General features: G+C 38.7%; 1 protein-coding gene across 5 annotated transcripts in view; it reads right to left on the bottom strand.

Moving 5' to 3' along the window:
- The window catches only part of Ulk2 (unc-51 like autophagy activating kinase 2), a 78,009-nt gene that overhangs the window by 44,268 nt on the left and 8,954 nt on the right, over window positions 1-24,787 (bottom strand). For 3 of the 5 annotated variants that reach the window (XM_075992250.1, XM_075992251.1, XM_075992252.1), the window contains exons 4-13: window positions 19,167-19,199; window positions 18,154-18,190; window positions 14,911-15,084; window positions 14,218-14,291; window positions 11,743-11,844; window positions 10,426-10,484; window positions 9,118-9,200; window positions 8,391-8,438; window positions 6,571-6,659; window positions 1,322-1,493 (exon numbers count right to left, since the gene is read on the bottom strand). In XM_075992250.1, coding sequence (XP_075848365.1) covers window positions 1,322-1,493; window positions 6,571-6,659; window positions 8,391-8,438; window positions 9,118-9,200; window positions 10,426-10,484; window positions 11,743-11,844; window positions 14,218-14,291; window positions 14,911-15,084; window positions 18,154-18,190; window positions 19,167-19,199 — 871 coding nt within the window. The remainder of the gene's footprint in view (window positions 1-1,321; window positions 1,494-6,570; window positions 6,660-8,390; window positions 8,439-9,117; window positions 9,201-10,425; window positions 10,485-11,742; window positions 11,845-14,217; window positions 14,292-14,910; window positions 15,085-18,153; window positions 18,191-19,166; window positions 19,200-24,787) is intronic. The other 2 variants (XM_075992254.1, XM_075992255.1) reach the window with 1 other exon arrangement.

Raw genomic sequence — 24,787 nt, 5'->3', positions numbered from 1 at the left:
AAGAGAGAGAGAGAGAGAGAGAGAGAGAGAGAGAGAGAGAGAGAGAGAGAGAGAGAGAGAGAGACCATGTTTTATATGGATTCAGGTACAGGTTAAAGGATCAAAACACCTACAGGAAGAATACATAACCTGGGGACTGAGAGGAACGACACTTTAGATGTACTGGTAGTATTTGCCTATCTTTAGAAAAGTACTTCAAATAAATAGAGCAAATCCTGACACATGCAGAAGCAGCATGTTACAGTGGTGACTTGAGTTTCTGCTGTACTATTTTGTTTGAAATATTTCTTTTTTTTTTTTCGAGACAGGGTTTATCTGTAGCTTTGGAGCTACTCTTGTAGACCAGGCTAGCCTTGAACTCTTAGAGATCTGCCTGCCTCAGCCTCCCGCGCTGGGATTAAAGGCATGCGCCACCACTGACAGGCTTGAAATATTTCTTTTAATAAAGAAAGCAAGTTACTGTACTACAGGATGATATTTAAAGGTAATCCTAGTTTTCACAGCACTGATTCTAAACTGCACACTTGCTGTGGTCCATGTTTTCCTCTCTTTGTTCATGCTGGGGATTATGATCTTGCAAACAAACAAGCAAGGACAATGCTGAGAAGAAGCACACAGTTACTAAGTGGGTGCTTAGTAACTTAAGCAACTACACAGACCTAATGCAGATCTCTTCTGCATACAGGAAGTACCAAATCTCGACTTCCCCTGATCGTAATCCCTGCACAACTACATCATGGGTCTCTACCTTGTCAACATTTCTGCAAAACTTCTCTTTTCTATGGGTTTTCTGGCACTCTTCACCATTCTAATCAGTCCTAGCTAAATTTATTTAATCTGGACTCTCTGCTGAAGAGTCTTGTAAAGCTAAGTATGGTGGTACATACCCATTATAATCCCAGGACTCAAGAGGCTGACACAGGGAGATTGCAAGTCTGTTGTCAGCATGGGGAAAATCCTGTCTCTAAACAAACAACTGACTTTTAGATTTTTTTTTTCCCCTCAAATGGATTCTTCCTTTACTTCATCTCTTTAAAGATACTTGCCCATTCTCCTTGCTTCTCTCTTTCTGTTTGGATGTAAACATAATTTGAGATCATTTCTTTAAACATTTTCATTACCTTCAGAATTCAAAAATACTATCTTACAGAAAATCAATCACTAAGCATATTTTAGAAAAGTAGGTATATAATTCCGAGAATTCAAAACAACTAAATAAATGCTCATCTGTAAAGGTGCCCTACACAACAAGTTTAAATATAGAGGTTTAAATTTAGTAAATAAAAAAAATATAATGTGTACAAGTAGAAAAGATTCTCACATGAGTGGTCTGACGAGATGTTGTGTGGAACCAAAACAAAGTCATCCGTGTCACAAGAAGAGTTCTTGCTACTATTACTGGCAGAATCTTTGGACACCTGTAGATAGTTGGGAGGACCCAATGGTGGGGAGGATAAGTTTTCTTCCTGAATATGCTGCATATCTGGAAGGGACTAAAATTAACAACATAAAATTAAAACTGTCCTAATCATCAAATGCAAGTCAGAATAGCCTGAAGAGTACTGCTTTTGTAAAAATGGGAATAAACTTCCATCTAAAATTTCAAAAAAAAAATCTCTTCAGAAATCTTTCTTTTAGAAAAGCAGTTTAAAATGTTTGCAGAAAGACTTCCAAAACATTATTCTAAAAATGATCCTTAAAAACACAGCATTTATCACATGTAAATATTAAACTTGCTTGGAGCTTTAGAGAAAATTGACTTTTCAGTCACTGCAATTTCCCCAGTCCCAGATCATGGCCTTGCAAATCAGACACAATTTAACTATTTACTTAACATAAAATGTCTAGTGACTTTGGACATAAAAAGTTCTAGACATATTAAAGAAAACATTGTACACAGAAAAGCAAAAGACCATATTATGAAAAAGAACAGACATACAAACATGTGTAATGTCTGTTAGACTACAAGTTTACACTCACAGAAAGATTTAGATAACCTAACATGGGTGTTTTCTTTTTATTTTCTATTTTATTTTTTAAGGAGGAGGTGGATTCTCTGTGGGAGACAGGACAAGAAAGGAAGAGAAGTATATAATTACATTTAAATGACTTAAGCATAAGTCATATCTTTTGGCATTTGCCAAGTTTAAAGACTCTGGTGATAACTCTACTGAAATGCCTTGATTGTACAATGATTCTAAATCAATTTTATAACTTGTGCTAAGTCTCTATGGTTCCTGTACTTCAGAGAAGGAAAAAACAAACAGCAACAACAACAAAATTCTACATCATGTTCTTTAAACCCATGCCTTAAATACGACTTCTGCTGAGACTTTGAATTAACAGTTGGAATGAAATGAGTCTGAAAGCACTTTACCACATGTTTGTATGTGTTTATGTGTGTACATCTGGGCATGTGTAAAGTTGTGTGTGCAAGTGCACATGTATCAAGAGATCAAAGGTCAAACTCTGATATTGTTCTCCAAGAGCCATTCATCAATGGTCCTGGAACTATATAGACCAGGCTGGCCTTGAGCATACAGAAATTTACCTGTCTCTGCTTCACAAGTGCTAGGATTAAAAAAAAAAAAAAAGCATGTACCATTGGCTCTGGCCCTGATCTTACTCTTTAAGAAAAAAAATTACTTATTTTGATTTTAGGTGTATGTGCCACAGAGGCCAGAAGAGGGTGTCAGATCTTTTGGAATTAGAGTTACAGGCAGTTTTAAGCTGCCTGGCGTGGGTGCTGGCAATCTAATTTAGGTCCTCTGGAGGAGCAGCAAGTGCTCTTAACTCCAAACCATTTTGTCCAGCTCTCTCACCGTGTTTTTCTGAAACAAGGTCTCTTGCCGGGACCTGTGGCAAATCTCCCTAGCCCCATGTCCTTTTTTGTGTGTCTCAATATGTAATGAAAATTCCCTCACCTCCCTTTTGAAGACTGCCTGAAAGCAATGAAGTGAAGGGAGGTGAAGGACTGCCACTGCCAAGCACTGACTGTGACCCAGGCACTCTACGCGGCACAGCTCTGATTCTAGTTGTGCTCTGCACTTCATTTCACAAGTACATAAACTAGAATATACAAGCTCAGAGGGTTAGGTCATTTCCCCAATATTACACAATTAAAAGTCAGTGAAACTGACTACCTAACTCTATAATTTCTTGCCAGTGACTTAGACTGAAACATTGGAATTTCTTTCTCTGCTATCCAAAAGCGCCTGTATCCACATCCACCTGTCCTTTCTTATCTTGTTCAAAGTGATGCTTTTCTTGTATCCAGAGCTTACCTGTCTAGCCTGCTCTGTATTCCATTTTCTCTACCTTTTCATGGCATAGAGCAGATCGTGGCTTTTACATAAACATGCTTCATTTTTTCATCTCAAATCCCCACCTCCCTATGATTACTACTCACAGTGTAGCCCTGGCTGTCCTGGAACTCACTAAGTAGAACAGGCTGGCCTCACACTTGCAGAGATCTGTCCACCTCTATCTCCATAGTACTGGGATTAAAGGTGTGTGCTACAGTGCCTTGATTTTTTTTTTTCAAGACAGGGTTTCTCTGTGTTGCTTTGGAGTGCCTGGATTTTTTTTTAATTATCTCTTTACTTATTTTTACTTTTGTTTTTGCAGGGGTAGAGACAGAATTAAGGGCCTCACACACAAACATTGGGATGCTCCTCACGTTTTTTCCCCTCCTCACTTTTAACAATTTTCCCTGAAATCATCAATCTTCACTTACTCAAATTCCTCACCCCACACATTCTGAACTTGGGAAATAAGAAAGGTAACTTGAGGGCAAAATCCTATCTGTGAATGGTGCAACAATACAAAACCGTTTTGAAAAACTTTAAAGAGAACAAGTGAACACAAGACCCTCCTGGCCATCCTGTTCCAGGAGGGCCTTCTAGGGAAATACTTTCCCAAGTTCAGCCAGTCAGACACTCAGAGGCCACTACAGCTCTGGTCCAAGGGGACAGGCTCCACTGAAGTTGGCACTACCCACATGGCACTGGTTTTTCAGGCATGACCATGCAAGAGTGAGTGGGTAAAGGAGGACTTGGCAAGGTTTAAGGAAACTGCTGAGGCCCAGGCAATATACAAAAGGGTCAGACTCCCTGCATGGAGCTCTTTGGTGGGCTGTGATTGAAGCCTTGAAGGTGAAGCTCTGATGGAGCCCAGATGATACTACCATGACCTAGATGCAGGAAATGAAGCTGTGGGGTTTGATATAAGTCCTGTCTGCTTCAGCCTTGCTTTGGCCCCCTAGTTCTTTGATATCTTCATTTCTCCTTTCTGAAAAGGGAATGTTTACCCTGGTCATTATATGTTGGAAGCACCTAACTTTTTTTTCATTTCACATGGGTTCACAATAAAGAATGCCTTGATCCTTAAAAGACTCTGGACTTCAGAACAATGTTGGAATGTTAAGACGATGAAGACTTTTAAAGTTGGATAGAGTGCATTTTGAATTAAGAGATGACTATAAGCTAATGGTAGAATGTTACGGTTTGAATGCAAAATGTCCCCCACTGGCTGATGTTTCAACACTTGGGCACTAGCTGATGGCACTGTTTTTGGATGTTGCGGAACCTTTTAGAGATGGAGCCTAGTTGACAATGTAGGCCATAGGTGTGTTCTTATAAGTTATAGTTTGGCCCAAGGCCCTCTCTGCTTCCTGATCCACACAACCTTGAACAAGTTTTTTTCCTGCTGCCACAGCCTTAGGCAGCTCTTGCCACCGTATCTTCCCCATCATAATGAACTATATACCTTTCAACTGTGGGCAAAAGTAAACCCTCCTTCTTCTTCCAAGGCACTTATCACAGCAGCAAGAAAAGTAACTAATATGTTACCCTAAGTATTCCAGAAAGATACAGGGAAAAAGCATTCTTTCTTTCCTCTTAAACTGTCAAATTCAGCCAGGCGGTGGTGGTAGCGCAGGCCTTTAATCCCAGCCCTCGGGAGGCAGAGGCAAGTGGATCTCTGTGAGTTCAAGGCCAGCCTGGTCTACAAGAGGTAGTTTCCAGGACCGGCTCTGAAGCTATAGAGAAATCCCGTCTCAACGCCACCCCCCCAAAATAAACAAAAAAAAAAAAAAGAAAAAAAATGGTCAAATTTACAGAAATGTAAGCCTTATGAACACATCACGTTTTTTTAAAATTTGGTTTATATTTGTTGGGTTGTGAAAGAAAGAGTTTTTTGGTTTTTGTTTATTTTACCCTTTTCTACGTTATTTTTGGTATGTGTGTATGCATGTACCTATATGGATGGATACAGGTGCCCTTGTCTGTGTGTGTGCATCTGGAGTTGACTTTGGATTCCTTCCTCTCTCACCTTATTTTTTGAAACAAGTTCTCTTTGGTTAGTCCGGCTGTTCTGTGGAGCCTGTGGGATCTACCTACTTTGAAAGTGCACCATGCTGGGTTTATAGGTTTATGTGCCGTCATGCCCAGACTGTACATGGATGTGGGAGATCTAAACTGAGGTCCTTATGCTTACGCAGCCAACACTTTGACCACTGAACCATCTTTCTAGCCCATATCTGACGGTTTTAAAACTAAAACTTATCTTTCAGCAATAAGCTTTGCTCTGCATCTATTTTGTCTGTGGTTACCTGGTTTCTCATGAAAATACTAATAGCAGCTGTCACTGACTGTAAATTTACTGAGTGTCAGATAGATGGTGAGGGTTTATGTTCGGTTATCCTTGAGGTAAACTGCATTCATTTCACATATGAAGAAACAAACTCAGAGAGATTAAGGCACTCATCCCATTACCATGTCAATATGGGATACAGGAGCTTTCAAGCTTCCTTGTAAACTTTTACATTGTCTCAACTGGCTAATAACACAGTCGCCTTCTTTTATGGCTCCCTTATCTTTCTGCCAGAAGCCAAAAACTTCATGTCTACTTGGCTAATATGTAAAATACAACAGCTGACACAAGAGCTCCCTGGGCCTTCAGCTGTAAAAAGTCCCAAGATCATAAGGCTGCAACAAAGATCTGGAGATTAGCCTAACAACATGTAGAAAAGAACTAGGTAAAACAGAGAATAGAGCTGGAAGGACAAACAAGCAGAAAATCAGAAGTCTTCAGGGATAAGGAAGCCGCACTTAAACTGGAGAGGACACAGCCTTAAGGATTAGCTGGAAAACTTCAGGAGATTGAAGGGAATTGAGTGGCAGGGCTAGTAATCACTGTGAAATCAGTAACATCTAGTTCCAAGGTTATTCCCCCATTCATCAAATCCTATGGAATCTGAACATTTACAGTGTACAGTATTGTTTATTGCTTTTCCACCTCTAATGAGCATGCTTTGTTTGCATGTATCACTAAACTCCCAAGTGGAACAACAAGGTGGTAGTTAATAATCACTGTTCAGAAAAAAAATGGTCTACAGACACATCATTTTTTACTGGTATTATGCAGTTAACAAAGCAGAGGGCCAATGGCGGGTCTACTTGATCCAACTCTGATGTCCTTTCTTCTAGGCTTCAGCTCCATAGCAAACGTACTCACTAAGAGAACAAAAGCCCTAACTCTGAAATCATTTTTTAATAAAACCCAACTTACTGGTGGAGAGGCAAAGCGACAAGATGGCGAGCTGCCGCAAGAGCTTCCAGGGATAGGGCCAGCATACACAGGCACTGGGACGGGGCAAGCTGGGGAAGAAGCACAGTCAAAAATCTGCATCTCTCTATAGTGGGTTGTAAGATCTGCCTAACAGTACAAGCTCTAAACCAACTACAATCTTATTTTAACCCAAAATTTGTATTCATCTATTCATTAATTGTTACAAGGATGGAACAAAAAATGCAACAAACTATTTAAGAAAGAAAAAAAGAGCCAGGTGTGATGGCATACACCTTTAATTCCAACACTCACGATATTTAGAGGCAGATCTCTGTGAGTTAAAGGTCAGCCTGGTCTATAGAGGAAGTTCCAGGACAGTCAGGCTATTAAATAGAGAAACCCTGTCTCGGGGGGGGGGGGGGGGAGGAAAGGAAAAAGAAAAGAATGGCTGGGCAGATGGCTCAGCAGGAAAAGGTACTGGCAGCCAACCTGACCACTTGAGTTTGATCCCTGGAACCCATGGTATAAGGAGCCCAACCAAGTTGTTCTTTAACTTCCACATGTGTGCACATACACGAATACACAAACACACATACTAGGTAAATAAATGTAAGGAGAGTTAAGAGTGTTAGTGTGGTTCCCAACATCCACATCAACTGCCTTACAACCATCTATAACCCTTTTGGATTTCTTGGGCACCTGCCCTCAAGTGTACATATCCACACACAGACACGAAGATATGCTTAAAAATAACAAAGATAAGTGTTTTTAGATTTTAATTTAACAAAAATATAAAATTTGGACTAGAATGATGACTTAGCAGGTGAATGTGCTTGCCACCACACCCGACAACCTGAGTTTGATCACCAGGACCCACATGGATAGAACTCAACTTGATTCCTGCAAGTTGTTCTCTGTGTGTGTACATACACACACACTCACATGCACACACACCATAAAAATAATTTTAAAAATTTCAAATAAAAATGCAGCAGTTACTAAATCTTTTCAATTTGGATGCAGAAAGAAAAAAACTGTTGTTGAACAAACACAATTATAGATTGTAGTGATATTTTGTTTTAAACAAATAAAGCTTGCCTGAAGATCAGAGAGCAGAGCTAAGCAACTAGAGGCCAAGCAGTGGTGGCTCACACCTTTAATTCCAGGACTCAGGAGACAGAGGCAGATGGTTCTGTTAGTTCAATGCCACCCTGAGCTACACAAGATTGAATCTGTTTAAAAGGTGATTCCAGCACTTGGGATCCCATGCCATTAATTCCAGGAGTGATATGCCTGGGCAGAGAGAGGAATATAAGGCAGGAGGAGACAGGAGCTCAGGACAGTCTGAGGTTTGGTGGAGACAGATCTAAACAGTCTGAGGACAGGATTGCCCCTTCAGTCTTAGCATTGGTAGAGGTAAGAACTCTCTAGTAGCTGACCACTCTGCTTCTCTGATCTTTAGCATTAACCCCTATGTCAGACTCTGGGTTTTTATTTTATTTATTTTATTTTTTATTTTTGGTTTTTCGAGACAGGGTTTCTCTGTGGCTTTGGAGCCTGTCCTGGAACTAGCTCTGTAGACCAGGCTGGCCTCGAACTCACAGATCCGCCTGCCTCTGTCTCCCAAGTGCTGGGATTAAAGGCGTGTGCCACCATCACCCGGCTGGGTTTTTATTATTAATACCAATTAGAATTTGGGCTACAGGTATATAGGCAATGCTCAAGGAATTTTTGAAAAACAATAAAAAATTAATTTTGTGTTGTAAAATACTAAATTTTTTCTTTCAGCTTGCATACTCTAAGTAAAAATGGGTACTTACATTTTTTAACTGGAACTTGCTCAAGAAAAGGATGGTTGAAAAATGCTTCTGTAATGAAACATGAGAACACAACCTTTAGAAAAGACATTGGCTAGGGCTGGAGAGATGTCTCAGCCATTAAATGTTAAGACTCATGACTAAACGATATTGACAACTAGATAAATAAACCAATGAGACCACAAAAGGCAGAGAGAAATAGAAACATATCAGAGCAAAGAAATGATATGGAATAGTAACTTAAACCCATATGGATATCAGAAGTAGTAGATATTTATGTTAATATTAAGACTCTAGTCAGGTGGTGGTGGCAGAGGCCAGTAGACCTCTGTGAGTTCAAGGCCAACCTGATCTACCAAGTGAATTCCAGGACAGCCAGCGCTGTGGACTACCTTATTTAAAATTTTAGTTTCTCATTCTTTATCTCTTCCTTTGTTCTATTTTTGCACAGTAGCTGTCACCTTCTAACACAACTACAATTACAGTTTACAGCTCATCTCTCTTTTCTCCTCAGATTATTAACTACTTGAAGACAGTTTTCTTTACTACTCTATCCCACGTTCCTGGAACATGATGAGCACTTGATGAGTCTTTATTAAAACAGTGAAAGGAAAAAAGACAACCAAAAGCAAAATGGACTTTTATTTTTCTAAAATAACTCTATGCAATCTATACATTTCTCAGAAAATATAAAATTAGAAAATACACAAAGCTTGAAGCTATTACTTACCAAAATCCATTCTATCCTTTTGATTTCTCTGAAGCAAACCCAAAAGGAGATTAGCCAAGTAAGGTGATGTTTCTCTGGGAATACTGAAGTAAAAGACAATGTAAGTGGTGAGTTTCTATGTACTTAACTACATTACTTTTGCCTTCATCCTGGTAAATAAAAATGTATATACACTTTCACAAATATTACATCTCTAACAAGAAGACTCAACAAAGCTTCATATCTTGAAGTGAGAAAAAAGGCACTATACTAACTTTTGATAATTATCAGCAATTAATGTGCTAAACACTGTTATTTACTCTTCTAGAACAGAGAGCCTGAGTTTTAACACAACTTGTATTAATAGTTGCTATAAGAGTCTCTAAAGAAAAAAAAAAACACCTCCTCCAGATCTGTCTAGAAAAGGGCAAAGTTTAATCAAATACAATTGACAGGGAATCCAATTTCCAAAAGCCAGTATTAAAATAGCAAAGCAGCTGATAAAAATGAGGAACAGAACAGAAACAAACACACACATACACACACACACACACGCATGCATGCCATGGGATACAAGCTAGTAAAAGCTATTAGGGTAAATAAAAATGAGCCAACTTCATTAATGAAAAGACTAATATAAGTTAAAATAGCTAATTGGTCTTCTTCCCTTTATGGAAAAGGCACTCTGTTTACACTGCTGCATCATACAGGAAAGACTATTCTGAGAACCAATCTTAAAAAAGAAAGAAAATACAACTCAAAATGTAATTTATCTCACACTGCATGTACACACACACAAACACACAAGCTCTCAAGCATGTGTAAATAACTCCCACAAAGAGCATTTGGAAAAAATATATAATAACTCTTACTATTGCTACAGTATGTCCAGAGCCTAGGTAGGAATTTACTTTTTGCTTTATGAACCTGTGTCTATCTGCCTCTATACAATTAACACATAGAAGTTCTGTGATGGTTTTCTTAAATTTGCATTTTAAAAAACAAAAAACAAATGACACAGTACTGCCTATGTATTTGTGGTGTGTTAGAAACTTTCTAATTTCCTATTATAACATTACTATAAATTGAAAAAGACCCATCAACAGAAATTCACAAAATATTAAGTTTAAATAAATAACACTGCATTCCTGAATAGTAAACCCAGACTAGACAGGAATGATGGTAATTACACTCATAAAGGTAAAGTAGGAAGATCGTGGGCTTAAGGCTAAATGGGCTACAGAGAAAGACTACTACTACTTAAGTACATAAATAAATTGTTTTAAAAAATAAAACCCAATAAAATTTGAATAAATTTTAATCACATACCTAGGCATTAAGCTCCTGTTTTTTTCATAAAACATCCTTAGGTCTTGAGGACTATTAGCCTATTTAAGAACAAAAAAAGTTAACTTTCTAAATAGAGGGGAGCAAAACTTTCAAACCTGTTCCTACTGCAAAATGTTATTGATACTGACCCTGAGAGCTATAGACTGACCACGAATGGATTGCTGGGCACAAAAGACTTAAAAACCATCTGAGATAATATGCAAATTCTGAGTATCTTGGTACAATATATTCAGACCCTCCAAGGAGCCTGAACAGAGAAGAGTTGTTACTCTGGAGGTTACACAGCCTACCCAGTAAGTACATTACTGCTGTGTAAAGCCTAGGTATGTTTTACTGTATGACTTTCAAGGGACTCAAGAAAAAACAAAAACAAAAACAAGTATATTGCCGATACTGTCTCTCCCTAACAGTAGCACTCTTACAGGAAGAGTGGCTAGGTCAGTGAAACTTCCTCTACCTAGGAACCAAACTGGGAATGCAAAACAAGTAACTTGACTGAGTTACTGGTTTCTTTTTATGCAATGCTGAGCAAAGAATTTCACTCTTTATACCATGCTAGGTAAAGAATTTTCAGGTTAAAAAATTAATAAAACAGCTAGGTGGTGGGGGCAGCACATGCACGCCTCTAATCCCAGTACTTGGGAGGCAGAGGCAGATGGATCTCTGTGAGTTCGAGGCCAGCCTCCAACTCGAACTTTGGCCAGGGTCCAAAGCTACAGAGAAACCCTGTCTCGAAAAAAAATAATAAAACTAAAAATTATAACATTATAATATGAACTCAAGAGATGCCGGCATATCCTCTGAAGGTCAGGCTCTTAATAAGAAAAGGAGATGAAGAAGAACCAAAAATTCAGTAATTATCCCCCTCTCATCCACAAAGTGCCAGGAGATGACAAAGAAAAAACAAAAAGAAGAAAAATAAAAAAAAAAAAAAGTGCCAGGAGATGTAGCAGATAAGTTTTCTATGACCCATCAGAACAGTGCCCACCTCATCTGGATTCCCTGACCCTGAAACCAGGCTAACAGGAAGAGGTTTGGTTACCATTCATCTTAGGGCTAGCTAGCCCTGACTCTATGCTACTAGCAGAGAAAACTTCATGGCAGCCCAACTACAAAGGGCAAGCAGGTAGAAAGGAAGAGCATACACCCTGGTTCCCACAGCATTACCTGTAACAAAATCAAATCACAGAAGAGCCTAAAGCCTACTGATTTCAAAGTAGTCCTTATTTTATAAATCAAAGGTAACTGCAAATTAGAAGATACTAGAACCTAGAACATAAGAAAAAGTGAGGCTACCTGAAAAGGTGGTTTTCCAACTAGGCATTGATAGATCACTGTTCCTATGCTCCATAAATCTGCCTTAGCATCATAATGTTGAGACATAATAACCTCAGGAGCCTGTTCACAAAAATTCAAGAGACATGAACTATGTTAGTTACAGTCTTAATGTGCGTACATTGATTCACTGATAATAATTTGATCATATTACAAAATAAAAATGTTAACATATTGTAATATTACCCTGATAGAATGATACTTAGAATTACAATACAATGCTGCATGACAAAAGAAACAAGTATGTCTATATATTATAATGGATACCAAGAATGAGCATTATAGTAATAAAGAAAATATATACTGACGGGTGGTGGTAGTGCACACTTCTAATCCCAGCACTATGGAGGCAGATCTCTGAGTCTGAGGCCAGTCTGGTCTATAGAGCAAGCTTCAGGCCAACCAAAGTTACATAGAGAGACCCTGTCTCAAAATAAAACCTACCCCCCATCCAAATATAAAAAATTGCCGGGCGATGGTGGCGCACGCCTTTAATCCCAGCACTCGGGAGGCAGAGGTAGGCGGATCTCTGTGAGTTCGAGACCAGCCTGGTCTACAGAGCTAGTTCCAGGACAGGCTCCAAAGCCACAGAGAAACCCTATCTCGAAAAACCAAAATAAATAAATAAATAAATAAATAAATAAATAAATAAATAAAATTAAGTAAACAAACATTAAAGAGGTCAACTATACTTAATGTGAAACTATTTTCCATATATAACACTTGTTCCCAGTATTTCATTTTTTTCATTTTATATTTGTAGATGTTCTGCCTGCATGTGTGTCTGTGTCACATGTGTCCAGTGTCCTCACAGGCCAGAAAAGGGAATCGTTTCCCTGGAACTGAAGTTGTAAGTGGTTGGGAACCACTGAAAGGGTGCTAGGAATTGAACCCAGTGCTCTGCAAGAAAAATGAGTGCTCTTAATTGTTGCATGTTATTTCTGTTCCCCTAGTAAATGTCTCTCAATTCAGTCTTTTCCCTCTTTCTCATAGTTCAGATGATTGATCCCAGGGCCTCACTAAGCTATATTCCCCAGAGAGTCAACTTTCTTTAATAATCAGCCAAAATACTCTGTTCCAGGCTAAAATTTCTTTTTTTCTTTTTCTTTTTGGAGGCATAGTCTTGCTATACATAGCACAGGTTGCTCTTAACTCTTGATCTTCCTACCTCCACTTCCTAAATGCTGGGATTAGAGGCATATTATGCCAAGTCCTGCCCTGACCTAACTTCATACTTAAGAATTTTTAGAATGCTATTAAAGTCTAGATGTTATTATATATAAGCAATATATCTAAATATATTTAAATATTTAAAAAGTAAATCCTATTTAAATAAAACTAAACTTTTTTGTTTGTTTTCTGAGAGAGGATGTCTGTGTACCTCTGGCTGTCCTGGAACTCACTTTGTAGACCAGGCTGACCTTGAACTCACAGAGCTTCCTGAGTGCTGTGATTCAAGGCGCCACCGCTGTCTAGCTTTCTGTAAGTATTCTTAATTATTACACATTAAGTATACTATGACAGTATTATATAAATTTTTATTTTCAGTTGACTCTAACAGTTGTGGTTTGAATGAGAAATGTCCTTACAGGTCATGTATTTGAGCCCCTGGTCCCCAGAACATGGTGCTGTTTGTGGAGGTTATGGAACTTTTATGATGCAGAACCTTGCTGAAGGAAGTATGGCTCTGAGGGATTATAGCTTCACCCCACTTCCTGTTTTCCCTAACTTTCAGGCTTCCTGCTTGTGAACATGTGATCAACCATCCCCCTTCTCCAGCTATCTACTACCATGTTTGTCTTGCCATTGTGGACCCTATCCCTCTGGAATCATAGTTAAAATAAAATAAATTTTCCTTCACAAGCTGCTTCTGCTCATGGTGTTCTATCACAGCAACAATAGGATAGCCAGTATTTAGGGATTTCTATCATAACTGATCTTTAATAAAAACAGGGCCAGGCATGGCAGCACACACCTCTAATCCCAGGACTTAGGGGACAAACAGGTGTATCTCTGTGGATTTGAGGGCAACCTGGTCTACAAAGTGAGTTCTAGGCCAGAACAGGAGGATAAAGAGATGGCGAGATAGCTCAGCAGTTAAAGCACTAGCAGATCTTCAAAGTATCCAGGTTCAGTTCCCAGCAACCACATAGCTTACAATTGTGGCAACTCCAGTTCCAGAGCATCTGATACCATCTTTTGGCCTCCTCAGGCACTGCACTCATGTGGTGCACAGACATAGGTACTGGAAAACATTCGTCCACATAGAAAAAATGCAATTTAAAAAGACTCAAAATACTAAAAACAAATGTAGAACAACTTTTAAGTTCACAAAGCTAAAGCAAGGTCTCTGTGTGATCGAATCAGTGCTAACATAATTAACAGCAACAATATAAATCATTGTTCAGATCAAATACAGATGTTCTTCTCACTCACCATGTACATTGGGGATCCACACAGTGTTGCTGCCATTGTGTTACTATGTAGATAACGTGCAAAACCAAAATCAGCTGTTTCACAAAATTAAAAAAAATTAAAAGAACAAATGACACTTTGCTCACACTTTACAAATATATAATTTTGTAAGACAAACAAGAAACAAAAGAACTGTGAAAAATAAAGTGTTTCTTGAAAGTCTGTACACCAAAGGAAAACAAGTAGCTATCTCAATTTAAAGAAGTTAAAAACAGTCAACGACGTAAGTCACTACTTTACTAGCTATTTAACCAAGGATCCTTGATCCTCGCAAGCGAAGATGCTACTTATAATTTATAATAAATTATTAACATAGCTCTCATCAAACATCAATACCACACTTAGAATTTGAACTCTCTCAAGCACTAAAAGCCCCAGCAAAGACTGAGGCCCTCTAGACATCTGTGCCATGTTAGGGACCCACTGTCTCTAAGTATACTATATCAGCTCCCCGCCTGGAGAAGCAGGCTTAGCATCCGGCCCTTGTTAGAGTTAGAAAAAAGATTCATGTATCTAAACAGATCTCAATGAACCCTGTAACAATTTCAAAATAGCATCAATAAAATCCATCAGTCTAACAAATCTGAACTAAAATGATCTAAAAATACTGTCTGAAAAAATGTCCTTTCCACAAAGCAATATATGGATGTTTACCTATTTTGATACGAATACCACTGACATTCGACTTCCTCCGATTGGCATAAGACAACAAGATATTCTGAGGTTTGAGGTCCCTGTGGATGACACCTTTGCTGTGCAGGATGCGCATGGCTGCTGCAATCTGGTGAAGAAACACTCGGATGGTGTCTTCACTGAGAGTTCCTTTCGCTGGTGGAAAAGGAGTCACATAAATATTTAAACACACAAAATCAAATGTCTTTTCATTCCACTAAGAGAATTCATCTGTTAAGGAGGTATGAAATAAATAAGAAACTGGGGTTCATATATATTCCTTTTGTTAATTCAACAACCAAAATCTATGAAGAGGTAACAGATTTCTCAAAAAATGGTTCCTGATCTGTTAAAGAGAACTGATTTGTGATTTTGTTTTTGATGTCTTTTTTCTTTCCCATTTTTACTAGTCAAGGTTCCTATAGCACAGTTCTGAACATAAAAGGTGCTCAACAAATACAATGTCCTTTATAGGTAAAAAATAAGTTCCCTTTTACATGGGTCATACCTAGGAAAAATGTTCAAGTTTAGTACCAAGCAGCGCATGGGCACAAACTAAAGACAATGAAATCCTTATGGGGAACCTGTTGTCAGAGAGCTAGCTCTGTGTAGCATTGTCTCTGCTCCTATCTCTCAAAGACACAGTCCTCCTGCCCCACACACGATAAGTGAAGAGACCTTTAAGCAGTCATGTTCCCACTCCTGTAATAGTTATTCAGTAACTTTCACAGCATTTGGAGAGGCTAGAGGCTAACAGCGTGGTGTAGGGTGTAAGGCTTTTAAATTACCAGTTCTTGCCCCATGTGTGATTCTACAAGACAATCCCTCTTCTTTATAAGTTTGATGAGACTGACTTCATAAGGTAGTTGTGATAATACAAAACAACATACTTAGTATTGGAAACTTCAAAAAAGCCTAGCATATAATGTACACATATAGTTAGGTATAAAAATATAAATTTTCTAAAGTAATGAATCTAAAATGTCTCAAGTACAATCTCCTGAATATACATGAAAGATTTAAATCCTTCAAGATGGGCTGGAGAGATGACTCACAATTAAGAATACCAAGTTTAGTTCTTAGCACCCACATCTTGTGACTAAAAACTACCTCTCACTCCAGTTTCAGAAGCATCCAGTGAGCTCTTCTGGCCCCCACAGGCAACTGCACATATGTGACATACATTCATACAAACACACACATACACATTAAATCTCTAAATCCTTTGTGAGAATATTTCTGTCCATACAATTCTTAGAATAGCATTTTCAAATGTGTAAAAGGTAAAAATACATTGACATCTGTAGTAAGTGAAACCCTATAGTTTTAAAATTACTTTAATAATATGCCAACTGATACTTTATGGTTTAAAAATACTTTAATAACTTGTTCATCATTGATCCTTAAGATCATTGAAAAAAGTCTGAGCCGGGCCGAGGTGACGCACACCTTTAATCACAGCACTTGGGAGGTAGAGGCAGGTAGGTCTCTGTGAGTTGGATGCCAGCCTGGTCTACAAGAGCTAATTCCAGGACAGCTAAAACTGTTACACAGAGAAACTTTGTCTCGAAAAACCAAAACTAACTAACCAAACAAACAAAACCCACCAAGATATATTTTTCTTACTGAATGTGAGTGGGTGAGTCAAATCAGTGTCTATATCAGCAGTCCTCCATCTTCCTAATGCTGTGACCTCTCATATGCTGTGGTGACTCCCCAACCATAAAATTATTTTGTTATTTTGTAACTGCAATTTTGCTGTTATGAATTGTAATATAAATACCTGATATGCAGGATATCTGATATGGGACACACACACATACAAACATACACACACACATATGTTGCACACATTTGAGGTTCAGAATTTCAAGTATCATTTAGTACTAAAATCTACCCCAAATTGATTTCAGTATTTTTAATTCCTTATTACTGGCTTTTTAAATTATAAGAAATGTCCATATAAATATATCCTTTGACTATGTTTTTAAATTTAATTATTATGTGTATAGTTATTTTGCTTGCATGTATGTATGTGTACCACATGCAAGCCTGGTGCTAAGAAAGACCATAAGAATGCATCAGATCCCCTGGAACTACAGTTAGTGATTGTTGTGAGCCACCATTTGGATGCTGGGAACTGAACCCAGGTCTTAACCACTGAGTCATCTCTCCTGCCCCACTGACTATGATTTAAATTTTTCAAATGTTTGTATTAGCATATATTAAAATTTTAAGTAATATTTACTTATTCATTTAGTGGGCAGGAAGCACTCATATGGAGGTCAGCAGACAACTTAAGAGGGTATGTTCTTTCCTTTCACCATTTGGAACCCTGAGTACTGAACTCAGGCTGTCAAGCTTGGCAGCAAATAACTTCACCCACAAGGCCATGTCTCTGGCTTCTTATTAACATATATTAATTATACCTAATAGTGATGTTTTGTATATGTGTACATATAAATCATATAACCCTCATTACCTTCCCACTTCCCTTCTCCCACTCACTCCTCCTTCAACTTTCATGGTTTTTAAAAAAATGCTTTTTGTTTTTGTATTTTTTGAGACAGGGTTTCTCTGTGTAGCCTTGGTTGTCCTGGAGCTCACTCTGTAGATTAGGCTGACCTTGAACTCACAGAGATCTGCCTAACTCTACCTCTGCCTCCCAAGTGCTGGAATTAAAGACGTGCAACACCACTGCCCACATAACAAATCTATTTTTAAAGAAATAAAAGGAATTAATGGGTCAGTGATGGCAAACCAACTGTACCTTTTGAAAAAAAATCTATTTGGTTTCTTCCATCCTGGGGAAAGCCCCTTCTCTAATATCCTTCCTCAATGTCAGAGAGAAAAAGTTCAATATGTGTGTAAATTTAGAAAACCAGCAAAATGACTACTAGTTAAACAAGCACACAAATATTTATTGAGTATTTCTACACAAGTTTGGGACAAGATTCAGAAAAACCTCTTAGAATGAAACAGACTCTTTATTGAGTATTGACAGATAAACATAAATTTACTTTACAGGGTTAGTGAGATGCTTCAGCGGGAAAAGAAAAATGTCTATGATGACAACTTGACTTCCATTTTGAGACTTGGTCTCTATTTGGCCTCTCTTTCTCTCTCTCTCTCTCTCTCTCTCTCTCTCTCTCTCTCTCTCTCTCTCTCTCTCTCTCTCACACACACACACACACACACACACAGTAAATTCAGTAATAAAATTACCTTGCAAATAATCTGCCAGGTCTCCACCATTGCAATACTGAAGTGTAAAAGAAAAAGTAATCAATGTCAAAAGAAACTGCTATTGTGACTAAAATAAACTATTTTATATCATGACAAGGCAATGTACTTCTTTAATCCCAGCACTTGGAAGGCAGAGGTAGGCAAATCTCTGTGAGTTCAAGGACAGCCTGGACTATAATAAGGTAAATTCTATGTCAGCTAAGATACATAGTGTGAGACCTGTCTCAAAGAAAAACAACAACAAAAACATTTTAGGCTTAGAAAGAAAGAAAAAAGAGGGTGTTTGAAGAGACCCAGGAGGGAAGGGTGCCAAGTGTGACCTGAGTAGAATCTCTCATGATGGATGGAGAACAGAGAAAGCCAATGCCTTCAATTCCTTTGATCTCCAAGCCAGTGTCCACCCTCTCCCTGACAGATGCATGCGATAAATAAATAAATAGATAGATAGATAGATAGATAGATAGATAGATAGATAGATAGATATAATGTTGATTTTTAAAAAAAAAATTTTTTTTTGGTTTCTTGACACAGGGTTTCTCTGTAGCTTTGAAGCCTGTCCTGGAACTAGCTCTTGTAGACCAGGCTGGCCTCAAATTCACAGAGATCCACCTGCCTCTGCCTCCTGAGTGCTGGGATTAAAGGTGTGTGCCACCACTGCCTGGCAAGAACTCTTGTCTTTTAGACTAGGCTAGCCTCTGACTCACAGAGATTCACCTATCTCTGCCTCTAATGGAATTATATGCAAGTGACACCATACCCAGCCAATAAAATGGAATTTAATTTAAAAAATTAAAATATGGACATTTATTCAAAATGAATTTAATCATTCTGTTTATTTTAATTTAAAAGTAATTTGGAAAATAAAATCTAATTTTAAAGTATTTTAATTATTTAATTAAAACAATTAAATTTTACATTCTTTATGAAGCAGACTCTAAATCATTCAATCAACTTTATTAATACTTACTTGTCAATACTGGTAGAATACCTACCTCCATCACCAGAAAGACAGAGTTGGGTAATTCCTAGAAAATAAACACAAATATCACAAAAAAAACCAAGTTTAAAAATGGTAAGTTAATAAAAATATATTTATTCATTATTGAATTAATAAAATAAACTCACAAAATTCATCAGAAAGTAAAATTAAAATTCTCAGGCAAGAGGAATCTTTTTTTTTTTTATTTCATTGCACTGCTAAGGATGGACCCAGGATTGGGCCACCCTAGAGAAAAACCTCTATGCTATGCCTCCAGTTCTAAACTTCTCAACACAATGTTTTAAACAGCCAGCCATTGATGTGGGAGAGTCATATATCAATCTGTTGATTTCATTGGCTAAGCAATAAAGAAACTGCTAGGCCCATTGGATAGGCCCACCCTTAGGTGGGTGGAGTAAACAGAACAGAATGCCGGGAGGAAGAGGAAGTGAGGTCAGACTCCACAGCTCTCCTCTCCAGAGCAGACGCCTTCAGAGAGACGCCATGCTACCTGCTCCAGGGAAGACGCACGCTATGAAGCTCCGACCCAGGATGGACTTAGGCTAGAATCTTCCCGGTAAGCGCACCTAGGGGCGCTACACAGATGATAAGAAATGGGCTAGTCCAGGAGCGAGAGTTAGCCTAGAAGAGGCTAGGTAGAAATGGGCCAGAGCAGTGTTTAAATGAATACAGTGTCTGTGTAATTATTTCGGGGCATAAGCTAGCCGAGCAGGCGGCTGGGGTTTTTGGGGTCGCAGCCCCGCCGCCCCCCTATTACTACAAGCCATTCTGCACAGCCAAATTGAACTTTGATGCATTACAGTAGGTATCAAAACATTCCATTCTGCTTAGAGTGCTAAAGGATAAATCAGCTTCAGGGTATGGATAATGACAAACAGTAAAATGAAAATATATTGACCAGCCACAGTCAACAGGCACATGGAAGAGCACTAAAACTCAAGGCTTCATCAACATAGCAAAACCCTGTCTCCAACAGCACCATGATGTATTCACCACTTGTGAGAAGAAAGGCTTCATTTGATCTTTACGGAAGTGAGTTGGGTAGCGAAGGTCTTACTCTTTCCTACCAACACTAAGGAACTCATTTCTGAAACCCATCAACAATGACAAGCAATTTTTGGTGTCTCATTACATTACACAAAGATGTTTAAAGATTTAAGCAAACTGCCAGGCGGCAGTGGTGCACACCTTTAATCCCAGCATTCAGCAAGCAGAAGTAGGCAGATCTCTATGAGTTCAAGGCCAGCCTGGTCTACAAGAGCTAGTTCTAGGACAGGCTCCAAAGCACAGAGAAACAAATTTAACACTTATGTAGCTTAAAGTACGTTGGGTTAGTCATTCAGAGACTAAATAGATGGCACTCATTTTGAACTGGTCCTACAGGTTAAAATAAACAATACTTGACAGGCAACAATCTCAACAAGGTCCAAAATTCAAAGACAAGGGCATCAGAGAAAAGAAGTAACCCGTTCTGGTCAGAAAACGGTTTCCTACTGTCCACATATCTATAACAAAGAATTAGAGAAATTAACTATAAGAATCTGAAAAAACTTAAAGCAAATCTATAAAACAACTTTTACTTCTGAACTTAATAATGTGAACTTTGACCTGGAGGTCTTTCTCACTCACAAAACACTTGCCCAGAATACATACATGAGCCCCATGTTCGGGCTCCAGCACCACATAATAAAATAGGTCCCCTCCCTCAATTTGGATGTCCATTTATAGGACCTTTTTCACTCCCTTTTATAGTAACTTGTCATTAAATTTAAGTTTCAGTTTATCCAGATCAGAAATAAAAGCTGGTGCTTCAGGTCAGGAAGTCAAGCAGCTCTTCCCCCAGACGTAACCATTAGCCCTAGGCATGAGTACCACAAGGGGCTGCTACACAGCTGTTCTGCCACCATTACCAAGGGGCTGCCCACTCCAACGCTAGACCTAAATGTAAAGTTACAACTACAAAAAAAGTCGTGACGTAGGATGAGTTGCTTCCCTTATTTCTTAAGAGAATAAGACAAAAAGAATGGAAGCCAGGCAGTGGTGGTACATGCCTTTTGGGAGACAGGCAGGTGGATCTCTGAGAATTTGAGGCCAGCCTGATGAACAGAGGAATTCCAGCACAGACAGAGCTGTTAGAAAAACCCTGTCTTGAAAAAAAAAATGAGTGCTTTCTTCCTTTCCAGAAGACATGAGTTTGTTTCTCAGCACTTATGCCAAGCAGGTCACAATCACCTGTGACTACAGCTCCAAGGGATCCTATGACCTGTTCTGGCCTCCTAAGACACTTGCATGCACATGTGTTCACGTACACACACACACACACACACACACAAGTAACGCCAATAAAATTTTTAAAAGACTTCTTACAAACAACAAAAAGATAACCCAGTGGATAAACAAGCAAGAAACTTTCATGGAGGGCTGGAGAGATGGCTCAGTGGGTAAGAGTATTGCCTGCTATTCCAAAGGTCCTGAGTTCAATTCCCAGCAACCACATGGTGGCTCACAACCATCTGTAATAAGGTCTGGTGCCTTCTTCTGGCCTTCGGCATACACACAGAAAGACTATTGTATACATAATAAATAATAAATAAATATTTAAAAAAAAAGAAACTTTCATGGAAATTCCAAAAAGATATTTAAATTGTTAATAAACATACAAATCACATTCAAACAAGAGACAACAGGAAAATACTAACTAAAATCATAATTAGAAGTTAGGCAAAGTTGTCCACCCCTGTAATCCTAGGACTTGGGAGACAGAGGCAGAAGATCAGAAGTTCAAGGTCATCCTGAGCTACACAGCAAGTCTGAAACCAGTCTGGACTATTTAAGCCCATCTCAAAAAAATAAAATTAAAAAATCCTAACCCAACTCAATTACCGGAATAACTAAAATTGCCAAACCTTAGCAAGAAGGTGGAGCAAGAGGAACCTTCACACACTGTTGGTAGAAGTGTGAAGCGATTCACTGGCAGTGTCTACTGAAGGATCTATATTTACCCTACCAACTAGGCATTTTATAGAATGCCTTTGCAAGACCTATTTCAATGAAAGGAGAAACCACAAGAAGACTTTTCCACTTCTTTCAGCCTCTAAGGGGAAGCTTTTGGTAGAAAGAATGTGAAGGTAATATACAATTAATGAGGTACTCCTGACTTGGAAAAATAGCTTCAATTAAGAGCCAACAGAAGACAGCAGAAGGGTTTGAAAGCTGGGGCTAAAGAAATGGCTCACTAATAGCACTTATTGCTCTTGTAGAGGACCTGGGTCTAGTTCCCAGCACCTACATGGAGGTTTAAAAACCTATAACTCCAGTTCCAGGAGATCCGACATCCTCTTCTGACCTCCACAACCACCTGACACACAAGTGGAGCATATATGTGCACTACAAGCAAACATACGCATAAAGTAAAATAAATATAAAAAATAGAAAGTTATATATAAGATATACCAGAGGTTTCTTCTAGAAGTAAATAAGTCGAGAATAAAGTATCTCATTTTTGCTTCATATATTGTTACATAGTTTTGTTTTTACACTAAGGATCTATTAACTTAGCTTTTAAAAAAGTGAGTCTTTACAAGTTGAGCAGCAGTACCAAGTGGTTCTTTGTGGCAGACTTTACATGACTCAGAGCAGAAATAAAGAAAACAATAGTAGGATACAAAAGTAACAGAAACCTATTTACTAACAAAGGAAGATTAAAAGAAAAATTTATAGTTCCTAAAACCCAATCTTTCAATTTCTCTGTTACACTTGCTTGTCTTGAGACAGGTTCTCTGGCTATCCTGGATCTGGCTATGTAGACCAGGCCGCTCTTTTTTTGTTTGGTTGTTTTTGTTTTTTGTTTTTCTTTTTTTCGAGACAGGGTTTCTCTGTAGCTTTGGTGCCTGTCCTGGAACTAACTCTTGTAGACCAGGTCAGCCTCGAACTCACAAACATCCACCTGTCTGCCCCCCCCCCCCCCCCGAGTGCTGGGATTAAAGGCGTGCACCACCACCCGGTGGCCAGGCGTTCTTAAACTCCTTGAGATCTACCTGCCTCTGCCTCTGCCTCTGCCTCTGCCTCTAGTGTTGGGATTAAAGATGTGCACCACCACATCTGGCTCTGCTACATTTTTAAATTCATTCTTCAATCTTTAGGTAACTTCTATGAGATATCTCACAGAAAAGAAGAAATAATAATGTCATTCTTATAGTCCGTAGTGTCATTTCCCTTATGATTAACTGGCACTGGACAACTTCAGGGTACCCTATAGGGTACAGTCATGCCCAGAATAGTGACAAGGGTAATAGTGCTAACTTGGACAAGATCCTAAATGAGTTTGCCGTAAAAACAACACTCTAATTTAAGTTTTCTTACATTCAGGGCTTATCATGTTTGGTCATTTCTGGCTGTTATAACAACCAATTATAGTCTGGGTGGTTTAGTAATAGAAATTTACTTTTGTTATAAGTATTGTTTCAAAGTATGAATGCCAATCACCTTCTTTTGCATTTAACTGGCATATACTTTATATGCACTAACATTAAATAGTCTTATTCAGCCTTACAGTTCAATTAATTATGACAAATGTGTCCCCTTGAGATCAAGACATGTAACATTCCCATTTACCATAAAACTCCCTAACATCTCTTTGCCATCACCTCCTACCAACAAGTACTGTCCTGATTTTCCTCATTCCTATCACTCTGCCTGCTGCTTCTTCAAAGTCACATAACCAGATTTTTTTTAAAGAATAAAGATCATACCACCAGGCTCCTTCTAACCTCTCGAGCACCACCAGCTCTCGTGTCTGTATTCTGCTCAGGAAAACCTTCTCCTTGGCCACCAAGCTGAACAGCTCAATAACTCTTCCTTTTTGTGACCCTCACAAGGGAAGTCCTTGGGACACTTGCTTGCTGCTCGCTCACCACCTCCTAGCCTAGCCTTCCCACCCACCTATCAAATAATTTCTTCAGGGAGCCTTCCCCCAGTCCCATCCTGGCTCCTCTATTGTTTCCTCCAAAGCTCTGCAGCAGCTCTGCACACAGCCTTGCATGCTTAAAATTACAACTATTTGCTTGATGTCATCGTCCACACAAAAACCATAAACAAGAACCACTTCTCTGCTCGCCACTGCTTTCTTTAACTGCCTCAAGAAAATACTAATTACAAAGCAATTCACAACAAACACACCAGAGGCAGCAACGAGAAAGTCAGAAAAGAAATAACAAAGGGCAGCCAGGCAGCGGTAGCACGGGGCTTTGATCCCAGCACTTGGGAAGCAGGTGGATCTCTGTGCGTTTGAGACCAGTCTGGTCTACAAAGGGAATTCCAGAACAGCTAAGAGCTGTTACACTGAGAAACCCTGTCTCAAAATCCCAAAAGAACGAAAGAAAGAAAAAGAAAGGAGGGAGAGAAGGAAGGAAGGGAGAGGCAGAGGGAGAGAGAACGAACAATCACCAAATATAACAAGATGATTCATTTACTAATGATTTATGAAAAAAAAAATTTAAACTTCAGGAGTTTTTCTCATATGAGATTTGTTAAGTATGGGGGCTCTTTTTGCTTGAAATAAACTGACATAGCCTTTGCAGAGTCAACATGATAAAAATTTTTAACAACTAATTT

Source organism: Microtus pennsylvanicus, chromosome 11, assembly GCF_037038515.1.
Source record: "Microtus pennsylvanicus isolate mMicPen1 chromosome 11, mMicPen1.hap1, whole genome shotgun sequence".
NCBI lineage: Eukaryota > Metazoa > Chordata > Mammalia > Rodentia > Cricetidae > Microtus > Microtus pennsylvanicus.
This window is presented reverse-complemented; position numbering and strand designations above follow the sequence as displayed.